This window comes from Triticum dicoccoides, chromosome 7B (assembly GCF_002162155.2).
Source record: "Triticum dicoccoides isolate Atlit2015 ecotype Zavitan chromosome 7B, WEW_v2.0, whole genome shotgun sequence".
NCBI lineage: Eukaryota > Viridiplantae > Streptophyta > Magnoliopsida > Poales > Poaceae > Triticum > Triticum dicoccoides.
This window is the reverse complement of record NC_041393.1, coordinates 537,860,734-537,872,341: the sequence shown is the minus strand read 5'-3', so window position 1 is coordinate 537,872,341 and position 11,608 is coordinate 537,860,734. Positions and strand designations below refer to the sequence as shown.

The 11,608-nt window shown below is 45.6% G+C and overlaps 1 protein-coding gene and 1 non-coding gene across 3 annotated transcripts; one reads left to right on the top strand and one right to left on the bottom strand.

Moving 5' to 3' along the window:
* The first annotated feature begins 4,746 nt into the window (after positions 1-4,746).
* LOC119342243 lies at positions 4,747-4,907 on the top strand. The gene has a single exon (XR_005165478.1). It is a non-coding gene; the product is annotated as a U1 spliceosomal RNA (small nuclear RNA).
* Positions 4,908-8,020: 3,113 nt separating this feature from the next.
* LOC119338318 (triacylglycerol lipase 2-like) lies at positions 8,021-11,409 on the bottom strand. 2 transcript variants are annotated; one of them, XM_037610613.1, is made up of 12 exons: positions 11,176-11,409; positions 11,032-11,079; positions 10,739-10,838; positions 10,334-10,458; positions 10,109-10,222; positions 9,893-10,033; positions 9,703-9,816; positions 9,470-9,613; positions 9,333-9,373; positions 8,929-9,008; positions 8,716-8,811; positions 8,021-8,622 (listed from the first exon to the last, which is right to left on the bottom strand). In XM_037610613.1, exons 3-12 carry the CDS (start codon positions 10,794-10,796, stop codon positions 8,300-8,302), a joined length of 1,236 nt encoding a protein of 411 aa, XP_037466510.1. In that variant the 5' UTR covers positions 10,797-10,838; positions 11,032-11,079; positions 11,176-11,409; the 3' UTR covers positions 8,021-8,299. The 2 variants fall into 2 exon arrangements, with proteins under 2 accessions (XP_037466510.1, XP_037466509.1); XM_037610612.1 differs by lacking the exons at positions 10,739-10,838; positions 11,032-11,079; positions 11,176-11,409 and having other exon boundaries at positions 10,334-10,659.
* Between the last annotated feature and the right edge of the window lie 199 nt (positions 11,410-11,608).

Sequence of the window (11,608 nt, the reverse complement as noted above, 5' to 3'; positions counted from 1 at the left end):
TCCGGAGTCACCGACGGCTCCACGGTCCCGATTGGGCAGGTTCGCCTCCCTGTCACCTTCAGGGCACGCGACAACTACCGCACCGAGCTCATCGACTTAGACGTCGCCCACATTTGCCTGCCATACAACATCATCCTCGGGTACCCAGCGCTGGCCAAGTTCATGGCCGTAACCCACCACGGCTACAACGTCCTCAAGATGCCAGGAAGTGGCGGAGTCATCACGGTGCCCTGCGAAGAGAAAGACACGGTGTGCTCCCTGGAACGAGCCTTTCAGGCCACATCACTGGAAGACCCGGATCGCGAAAGCAGGAGGCTTCCCGAGACCGCCCCCAAGAAGAAGAAGACATCGTCCGACTCGGCCCCTCAGGAGGCAGCCCCCTCAGGGCCCGCGCCTGCCCAGGGGGAACCTCCTTCCATCGCATAGGGAAGCGCGCCCGGCGCCCTCCTTAGGCAGGGCTCGGGGGCTCTCCCCTGGAGGGCCACCGACCTCGCCAAGGTCACGAGGGAGGCGCTTGGGCACCACTTGGAGGCGTGTTTCGAAGCACGTTTCCCTCAAGAAGGAGCAAGGCAAGGAGGGCCAAACCCTCGGGAGTTTGTCAGCAAGGCCATTCAGGAGCTACAGGAGTCAAGAGTCATGAGAGGCAGTCGCCGCTTACCCGCTGTGGCTCTCCATCCAGGCAGGATGGTGGGCTGCGCGTCTGCATGGACATACCAGGGCTCAACCGAGCCGCCTCTCAGGAGCGCCTCTGGCCCTCGCAAGTGGGGCGCTGCGAAGTTCCACCCCACAGCTATGTTCGCATGCCTTACGGCTTGCCGAACGCGGCTGCCACGTACCCGCGCCTCATGAGGGGCAACCTGGAGGCTCAAGAGGTCAGGCGTCCCGCAGCCCTGGCAGGGATGGAGATGGTCCATAGGGAGAAGTAGTGCTGCAGCAAGGCCAATGAGGGCTGCACCCCTACGTGAGCCTCGCAATAGTAGGCGAAGATTGCCAGAAGAAGGACAGAGTTGGGGTGGAGATGCAGAGCTTGTAGCTTGTAATGGCGGAGGACATAGAAGAAGAACTCAGAGAAGGGAGGCACCAGACCGGCAACAATGGCGCTTACAAAGAGAGGATAGAAGGTGCTCCCTTGGCCCTCAGGACGGGCTGAGCCGGCCTTGAACACCTTCACCCCGTCGATGCCCTGTGCCGCTGCCATCTGGCGCACCCGGGCAAGGCTCGCCTCCGATACGTTCGGCGAGTCCAAGGCGGACGAGTACCAAGCTCTGGCCGGGGCCTGGCGAGGCGCCATGTCTTGCTAGGGCACGCGGTCAGAGTAGATCTGAAGATTCGGAGGCAGGAAGGAGAGGCGCAAGAAAGGGGATCTGAGCAGCAACCGGAGAAAGCAAAAGAAGCAAAGCCTAGACAGATGCCGCTCCTTTATCAACTCGCGCGGTTGCTGAGGCACCCACGTCCAATCAACCGCCACGCGGCGCCCAAGGCCGCAGGCTGTTAGGGCCCGCGGCGCTTTGCACTTGCCCTTTCGCATCTCTGCTCGGCCAAGTCCGGGCGCGCCTTGGGCCCGGGGGCTACTGTCGGTGTTCTGGGAACGGGGGTCCCCAGACTTGCCTGCCTGCGGCGTGGCTCGAGGGGGGGGGGGCCAGCACGGCCCTTCATCAACACAAGCTCAAGACCCTCGCGAGGGGCCAAGCCTCGCGGGGCGGATGACAAGGAGCTTCCTCAGGCACGGCCTCATCAGGCTGGCTCACGAGGAGGCAGAGAGATCAAGGCGGGGTACCTCACGAGGTGCCCATGACGCAAGCCATGACGACCAAGGGCGCCAGGCGGGTGCCAGCCCGCGCAGTGTCCCCCTTTCCTCTTTGGTGCAAAGGGAGCAAGCGCAGGCGGGAGCATCAAGCAAAGGCATCCATTTCGGTGCAACAAGACCAAGACCCGCCCAACGACAGGAAGAAAGTCGTTGTGGAGCCCAAGCAGGCGTCACCACCAGAGCCTTTGACAGGCGAGGACCAACTTTAGTTAGGATAAGTGTACCAGATGTTCCCCTTCAAAATGGCCAATTGTTGGCGCCCTTCCCGCTCAATATTTGGGAAGAGGCCCAGGGCCTTTGCCTATAAATAGGACTAGCCACCCCCAGGGTAGAGGCATCTAGAATCCAGGAGCTAGAATCAAGATAGAGGCATCTGGAAGAGAGCAAGCAAGTAGCATAATAGCAAGAGAGAAGGGCAACTGAACTCCTGCTAGCAGTTCATCGCCCCAGCCAAGAACAGGCCCTCGCGAGGCTGTTCTTCCTTGTATTGTTCATCATCATCATCCCAAGAGGCAATCCACCATACCACAAACTAGAGTAGGGTATTACACCACAATGGTGGCCCGAACTAGTATAAACCTTGTGTCTCTTGTGTTGTTCCTTTCGTAGTTTAGATCCTAGCGAGGCGGCGAGGAGCATGTAGGTAGAGGGCGAAATCTCCATGCGCATCCCAGTGTTCGAACCTCAAGGGTCTGTCGGAACCTGAAATCCGACAGAAGGCTCTCCACCCAATGCCCGAGTGAAAAGGGTTGGGATTGGAGTTGGAGTTCATGGCGAGGGAGAGGTGGTAAACTGAGAGGTGGTGAAACAGAGAGGGTTTGAGTGCGGTGCTGGGTTAGTATGGTGGGGTTAATATAGGAGTGGTAGGCCGATATGAATGAATGTTAACCATTTAGCTATGTGTTGTTCATAATGCAGATGGACAAGGGCAAGGAGGTCATGCCACCATTGGAGAAGGGCAAGGAGGTCGTGCCGCCATTGGTCGACGTGTCGGTACAGGATCACCCAAGCGCTAAGCGGAGGAGCTACGGGCATTATCATGAGGAGTCAGGACAAATCCACTTCCGTAAGGTTATCCTTGCTCTGAAGCCGGAGAGTCTGTCGATGCCTCTGGAGTTCACGAAGCACTTCCACGCCGTCCCTCCATAGTTCAAGCTCAAGACGAACCCCGGCTGTGCATGGACGGTCACGCTGAGGGTGGTCGACGGGAGGGTCACCCTTGATCAGGGTTGGGTCACCTTCGTCGCCATTTACTAGATTCTGATCGGGTACATGGTGACGTTCAACTTGCTGACCCCCGACACCATGAAGGTGATCGTCTTCAATGACGAGGGCATGGAGGTGGTCACCAAGCGTAAGCAGCACGGCGACGCCTTCACCGCGACCGTCTAAATGAGCTGTTGTTATGTTTAACTTATATGCGTGGTTTAGACTTTGATGTATGCTGCATTTTGGTATAAGTACTTTGTTAAACTTCTATGCCTGGTTAAGACTATGATGTGCGCCTTGTTCTTGTTCTTACCTTTCAATGTGTGCCTCTGGTAACCTCACCATATCGAGGAGGAGGGTACCACACAACTGTCCTGGATATAACCAAATAACCGGACTTGTGTTTTCCCTGAAACAAGTCCGCAACCAAACATCATGCCTTCCGTTTCGGCAGATGCAGGCTAGAGGGGATGCAGACAACGAGGCCCAACCGGAACAAGTATGCAAAGTGGCAAAAAATGATGCAGGTAACCAAACACATCATTGGTGTCCGGACCAATTGTATGCATCTGTAATTTTTTTTTGGCAAACTTGTATGCACATGTTGGCCACAATTATACAAAATAAAAAAGGTGACCAATTAAACCTGAAGAAATTTTGATAGAACTTTGGAAGATTTGAATCCATGGGAATTCTCCGTGTGTGGATTGTTTAAGTTGTGGGATTGGATCCTTGGGGAATATTTCTCAAGGACTCGTTTGCACTACATTAGTACATCTCAATGCAGAAATTCAATTTGGCTCTTCGGAGCATATGCTCGCGTAAAAATTGTTTATTTCCAAATGTCAAATGTCTTTAAAAAATAGATGTCTTTATTGTCACACCCAAATGCTATCTGCAATTTTTAGCTGGAAAGCTTAAGCATTTTGACATGTGTGAAAAAAACAAGTCAAACGCCAAATGTTATACTTAATTATTATTTTTCACCGGTGAAGCATTGCTATCTCGTTTCGCATGAAAATTTTCAAGCACACTTGTTACACTGGCATGAACATCTACAAAAATAAAATCAAAATTTACTTACTACTTTTTTTGAATTTACGGTTTATCCAAAGCCAAAACGGCCATCTCAACGGAATAAATTCTATTGACTCAAACCTCTTGGATTATTTTTCTCAATCAAAGACACTTTAGGAGAAATTCAATCTTGTAGGATTGGAGTGTGCATTGGAATCATGTTTTTTTTTCTTCATTTCTATTTATATGTTTACAAAATCTTGTAAAAAAAGCCATAGTAGCAAACAGTGCACAACATTCTAATAGACATTTTTGCTTATTTACTGTATATGTTTTAGAAATCATGCAAATCAAACAGACGTCGAAAGTTCTCCACAACAATATTTTTACTTACATGACATAAACTTCTTTTCTGCAAAAAAAACTTCTTAATCTGCTCATGCTTAGCGATACATAATTAGTAGATCTGATTTTTTTAGGCAAATTAGTAGAACTGATGACAAACATTACTTTGATGGGGAATGAATATTACTCGGCTACCGGGCCAGCCATAGGGAGCCCATCCCTAAGTTACAAGTCCACCCAAAATAGGCCCATGCCTGAACACCCCATAGCTGCAGGCGCTCAGGTTCTTTTAGTACCACATCGCCACCATAGGGAGATTAGAGTGGAAGAGCTGGCTATATTATGATGGCTAGGTGCTTCATTGCAAGATACTTACCTGGATGGGGTCAACGGGTGATCAAGAAGGCTCGTGGCCTAGATCAATGGCTCACATTGCACTTGGTGAGTGCGTTGGTCTACCATCTCTTCAAGTGGGAGAGTGGACGTTGTAATTTGTGGTAGAGGGGGTACGCGTTTGCGCGGCCCCTGCCAATCTTTGAAACAAAAAATTAAAAATTTGGATTTATTTGAAAGATGCATTTGCAAGAAGTTAAATTTAATTGAAAGAAGCATTTTCTGTGAAGCTTGGCTGATTGCAATTTCCACCATATATGTATTTAGAAAAGAAACAAATAATATTTGTTGATCCAGGAATGGCTCTATTTTTCAAAGGGGAAGGGCCAAAAGCATACTGAAGAAGCAGGGGCTGAAACTTTTTGTCATTGATTGGAATAGTGTAATTGAGATCAAGCGTAGAAACTTTCTCAAACCAATTAGTTAGAGCATTATCTATACCACTATTAAACAATCAAACAAGAACTTTTTTAAGCACATCCCATAAAACGTATACAGATCCAATACCACCGCACGATTAGGCCCACTAAAATCAATCTAACGGTTAGCCTTAACCTAAACTATTTTCTGTGTGCACTTAGCAATTTACATTGACTGACCGTACTCCACCGTGAAGGAAAATATGAAACTCCACGCCTGAGCAATTAGGAAACTAATAATCACGGGTGCATCCTATTCTAGGAAACTAAATCAGAGTGCATCCATCCTATTAGGAAACTAATCTCAGACAAATCCATCCTATTAAAAAACTTATCTCGGACGCATCCATTCTATTAGGAAGCTAATCGCGAGCCGTCTGCCGCCATCATACACGCTAGCCACGATGGGGGAAGCGCGAGGAGCTTGGTCTTCCTTCGGGAACACACGTGCCATCGCCACCATCGTCTTCTGCCTGGAGGCCATACGCTCTTCTGCCGCTACTGCGACGACTCCATCCACGTCCAGGACATGCTCTCCGGCAACCATCGGCATCCGTATTGACTTCAGCTCCGTTCGCAGCACCCACACCGACAAAGTATCTGTTCAATGGGTGCACGTGCATTACATATTAAATAAGAATCGTGGGGCTTCAAGCAATCTAGAATTATAGATTTAGAATTATCTTAGGTTGCCGATTGCTGTACTGAAAATGTGTAATTATATATGGCACGTACATAAGAATGTCTTGTCTTACAAACTAGGATCAAGAGGGGTACTGAAGAAGTCAAGATGCAGAGTCTATTTCCCATGATTACTTCTCATATTCATGTCGGCTTCCTTGGGCTTTACTTCGTACCACCATATGCATTAAACTTTATCATAATTGCATAGCAATCCAGTAAATTATGTAAGATTCAGTAGGAGGCAAGATATTGAAGATGTACTACTATTTCAGTCACATGATTCTATAAATCTAAAACGGGTCACATGACTCCATAACTGTTGTTAGAGAATATCTCTCGCTGTTCTGTAAAGGTATGCAATCTCTACTGTGTTCCAATAAAGAAAATTTTACCATACAGAAGGATCCAATGAAGAAACTAATCTGGCTGAGTTTCAATAAATAGATCCTTCAAAGGATTTGTCCTAATACAACTGCGGTATATTGGTACAGAGAAATCATATAAACTGTACTCAGTCAGATTTATTTTGTTTCATGACAGAGAAACCAAATACTTTTCGCTATTTTGGCACATATATTTGTTCTTATATACTTGTGCAGTTTCAAATGATCCAACATATCTGCAGTCATCAAACTTGAAGACATGCTGTTTAAGAACGCCTCTCTTTCTTAAACAGATCCTTATTTGCACCGCCTCTTTTTCTTTGTCTGCGCGCCTCTTTCCTCCAATAATAATAATGAACAACGTTTTCCGGATCAGGTATTACACTGTTACAAATGTATGCTGAAGCTACTCCTTACGACAAGGAAAAAGAGGATGAATGCTTTCTATCTTCACCATTTTGTAGCATGTTCCAAATTGTTGGCTCTTTCTTATTTGAGGATTCATCATTTTTTTGTAATTTAGAAGCTGACCTGAAAGCTTGATAAGGTTAAGCTTGACAAATACTCTAGAATACTCTTCCTTCCATCTTTATTTTTCTTCATAATCATTTCAGTTTCTATACCATTTCAGTTTCTATACGTACAAAGCGTCTTACATCATTATAAGTTAGTATGGTTGCCAACACATAAACACATACAAAACCGGATAAATATTTTCTATCATGATAATTATTGAATTTGTTTTAGCCCTTTTACATTTCAATTAGTTCTTGTAAATCATCTTTATTTCATATAGAAGTCGTTGTAGTCATATATCATCTTCTATTTCCTATTATCCATAGTAGGTAGCTAGCTATATAATTTTGGCAATCCACACAACCAAAAAATATATATAATTTGATCCAAATTAGTACAAATATATATTTTGCTATACAGATTAGTAGAATAAAATAAGATTCGAGAATTAAGCATCTTGAACAATATAATTGCACCGTAAGGCAGTTTATACTTTTTTTTCCTGGCTACACTCGAAGAGAAGACTATATTTTTAAAAACAATTGCTGATTAATAAATAATTGCTGATTTTATTTAAATGAGAATATTTTCCTGCTATTACTATATGCAGCAACATAACCACTATTGTGTCTCGCTTTTGAAAATACAATTTGTGCGACATCAAACATTGTGTATCCATTTGATTTGTATTTTTAAAAACGTTTATTTTTTTTATATTATGTGAATTCACCCGTTTTACGTTCGAGACGTGCGTTGCACGTGCATGCTTACTAGTTGGGAAAGAAAACAGAACATGTCCTGTGCCAAACATTGGTCAAAGCCAATTTCTGGCCCCTTTGGTAGCCAGATTCAGATATCCCATGCTTCAGTCTACGCAGGCATAAAGCAAAATGGCTCAATCTGATGAACAGTTGGTTGCGCCTCTTGGCAATACGGAAAAGAGGAAATGAAAAATAATCAAACATGAAAGTTCCTTTCATGGTTCCAACAGCAAGAGTACTGAAATAAACAAATGTTCTGACAGTATTTCAGTCGTGTCATCTGCAGATTTGTAATTGCAAGTTGAATGACCGAGGAGCTCTGATGTTCCCCAAAAGAAGAACATATAAAGTGCTGCGGCATCGGCATCGGCATCGCCGCGTCCGCGAGCGATCTTGGCCAGCAATTTGCTCACAATGTAGACCACAGTGAACCATGAAGATTATCCGGTCGACAAAAGAAAACACGCTGATGTAGTAGGTGCATAATGGGTCCAGAATCCGAGACTTCTAAATAAAGTGATAACGTGGGATTCGACATTACGGGTAAACTGGATACATGAAACTGAATATCTGACAGAGTAGTCCACTCTCTAGCATGATCAAACTGGCATCTACTCACTCTGATTTGCAGACATATGCTAAGACCATACACAAGCCATATACACGGACAAGTAATATGTGGTTGAAGTTTTGGTTGGTTGCACAGGCTGATAGGAAGTTACTGCTGAAGGCCTGCTCGGAGAGAGACCTGAAGTGGCGACTCTCTCAGTGACGCTGAAGGAAGTCGACCATCGGCTGGTATACTAGTTGCGGAGCATTATAGCCTATCACGAAGTCGGCGTGGGCGTAGTCGGGCACGTACAGTACCTCCATGTTGTCGCTGTCATGGGTTCTGACCAGCGTGTTCAGGAGGTGCCTGGTGTCAGGGACATCGCCGAGGAAGTCTTGGCCACCATGGGTGAGGAACATGGGGACATGGGTCGGGATGGATGAGAGGTTGTACAGCGGGGGGCGTGGCTGGTTGTAATGCTTCATGTTTTCCTTGGCGTTGCCATAGTCATACCTTCTGACCCCTTCGTACCTGATCACTAATTGCAGGCAAACCAGGAGAAGAAACTCAGTGCGGCTCCTGAGATTTGAACAATAGAAAGATGTTTTAAGCTTTTGATTGTGATCCTTACTCTGCGACATGTGAATAAGGTTCTTGATAGAGGTGGACTGTGTAGCATGCTGCAGGAAGTTACATACAGTTGAAGCATTGAGGCAGCAGTCCGGTCCTTCAACCATCAGGCAACTAAAGTTAGTGATATAAGGTCAATTTTAGCTTAACATCGTATCTTAGCTTAGAATCATATATTTCTTAGAATATGGAGGATTTTATGCAAGAAATATACCCATAACAGCCGTAAATAGGTCGTAGCAGTCGATTTCAGGGTCACCGCATATTATGAGCAGAATTTCATGTGAAACTGGCCTGACATGCAGAAGCACATTTGTACTTGTCAATAGAGCACAACAGAACTGACACTGGTTACCCAAGAGTACCAATACACAACGCAACTTTAGATTTTCAATAGATGAATGGCAAGTCTCGAAGTGGTGACTCTGGGCAACATTGATATCACAACGAGATTCATAGTTGTGTACAATGACAACCTTGTAGAAAAGCTTAAGCATGTGCACCTCTACTCATGATCAATAAGTTGCCTCAAGATGCAAAACTACAAGCAGTAACTTGGTAATCTAGCGCATATACTGCATTTTCTTAACATTGGAAGTTGTAGTAAAAGATACCTACCCAACAGGATTGAACTCACGATATCCTAGAAAGTGAAATGCCTGCGCAAGACAAACCAAAGAAAATAAACCATTCGCCATGTAAATTATACATGTGGTGTTGATAATAAGAACAAATATGATGAACAGTTTTTTTACCTCTGCAAGGAGGATTTGAGTAGCAAGCCGGGTGAGTTTCGATTTTGTCTTATACAGATAAGCAATTGGGCAGAGCAACACAGTCGATCGAACTAAATGAAGTAACCTGTGCTCAGAGAAGGCTGCAAGAATAATCAAGGTTCCCTAGAAATAAAGTAAAGGTTGCTTCAATATATCTCTCAAGTTCCAAATCTGAACTCATCGAAATCTTCAACAAGGATATCTCAGCTCACCAGGGAGTGACCGATATAGTGAACTTTCTGGCCTCCTGTGTGATCATAGACATGCTGAAGCACGGCAGGAAGATCATAGGCAGCAAGTTGGTCCCACGTCCAATTCCAGTACTCCTGAAAATATTTGTCAATACTCTGTTAGTGAAAATCCGAGGAAACATGTATTCTTGACAAGGCTTTAGATGAAAACCGGATCATCTGGGGTGAGCGAGGTATGGTTCCGGCTGGAATTAGTTCCACGGGTGTTGGCAAACCAAACATCAAACCCACCATCTGCCAAAATAAATCCAAGTGATTGTTTTGGCGTACCCAGTACCCAAGAAACGCTATCCTGTCCAATACACACATATTTCATTTAGGTATGGATGGAACTCAGTGGCAGAAAGTTTGTCAACAATATCCTTACCACCATGAGCCCGTGGAATAGTAGTACTGGTATCCTCGTTGTATTCTTGGTCGAGTTAGAAACACCATGAGGAATCCTCTTTAGGCTAAGAATATAACCATCTTCTGTTGTGACCTGCCATAGATTTAGGCTGTATACTTCACAAAAGGCCAGAATTGTCTTATGGAAGCATAACATTGGAGTTTAAAACAATGTCTAGGAGGACATTCATAAGAGCTCACATACCATGTGATCTTCACATGGATAGCCGAAAGCTGCTGCTCTTGTCTTGCACAGACCAAACGGATGGGAAGAAGGTTCACAACGTGGACCAATATCATCCAGAGAACTATTGTTCCTCCATGAGTGAGCTGTGCGTGAGTTAAACACAAGCGAAAGAATCAACAAACTAACTACAAATTTCCTGGCCATCAGATGATGTAGAATCATATGTTACTATGCTTCTGATAGTTTCTGCAAGTGGTACAATTTTCTGCGGAAGAGCAAGAATAGTGTTGACACAAATTGCAGCCTCTCTTTTTAGAGAACAGCGCTGCTTTTGCGTCACTAGTGTACTGGCTTAAATACTGGAGGAACGGTCTCCAAGTAAGAAACGGTGTCCCGTCTTGAACCGTAACTTAACAAACTTACCGAAAAGAGTGTTAGATTGCTCTCTTTGCTTGTGTGAAATCAAGCTTGACCGAGGCATGGACAGGCCACGCAATTGCGGGAAAAAAACTGGATCCTTATTCTGTCAAAAAGTGTAGATTGCACGTGCATAAGCGAGGTAGCTGAGTAAGTAAAACAGAACGACTGACGTAAAAGGTAAAACCAAGCATGCCATCTTGATGATCAGAGATGAAGACCCCTGTGCTTCACTTCACACCAATTGTGTGATCCCAAAGTCTGTTTGACTACTAAGAATGCTTGAGAAGAAAGACAACCTTCCTTTTGAAGCAATAGCAGCATGTACCCGGACCGACGATTCATTTCTGAAGATAGATTCAGATACAACGGCATTCATTGGTTCACCAAGAAAAATGGAAGATTGACATAACCTCAAACCGTTCCAAGATAGAAATGCTTACCGACAGATCGGAGCGCATACGCCTACAGAAGCATTTGCACGAACACATGGCAAGCGTCTGCCGTGGAGACGAGGAGGATGCCCCCCTGGTTGCCTGGTTCCCTCCACCTCAAATGCTGCTCCGTGCGACCATGCCTGCCGTGAGCAGGGGGCATCCGACAGTGTGGACGCCGTCGACGGCTGGCCGGCCTTGGTCGCGGACGCCGGGGCTAGGCGGCAAGCGGGACTGGCCTGCAATGAACGAGCCTGCAACCAAAATCGTGGGATTCTGTGAGAGCGGTTTTTGGGAACTTGGGCTCCTAAGAACTAATTTTAAAACTAGGCGAAAACCGTAAAGTTTTACCAAGTGTGAAATAATCCTCACAAAAAAAGCATTTATATTAAGCACCAAAGGTGCCCTGGTTATAAGCTGCCAGCATGTGACGGAGAGGGGG

What these genes read in the sequence shown, in the direction of transcription:
- LOC119338318 (XM_037610612.1), bottom strand. Translation starts at nt 10,537, where the DNA reads ATGATTCTACATCATCTGATGGCCAGGAAATTTGTAGTTAGTTTGTTG. An exon ending in CCTATTTACGGCTGTTATGG is followed by an intron (nt 8,812 to 8,928) that starts GTATATTTCTTG and finishes TGATGGTTGAAG; the next exon opens with GACCGGACTGCTGCCTCAAT. An exon ending in CCTTATTCACATGTCGCAGA is followed by an intron (nt 8,623 to 8,715) that starts GTAAGGATCACA and finishes GCCTGCAATTAG; the next exon opens with TGATCAGGTACGAAGGGGTC.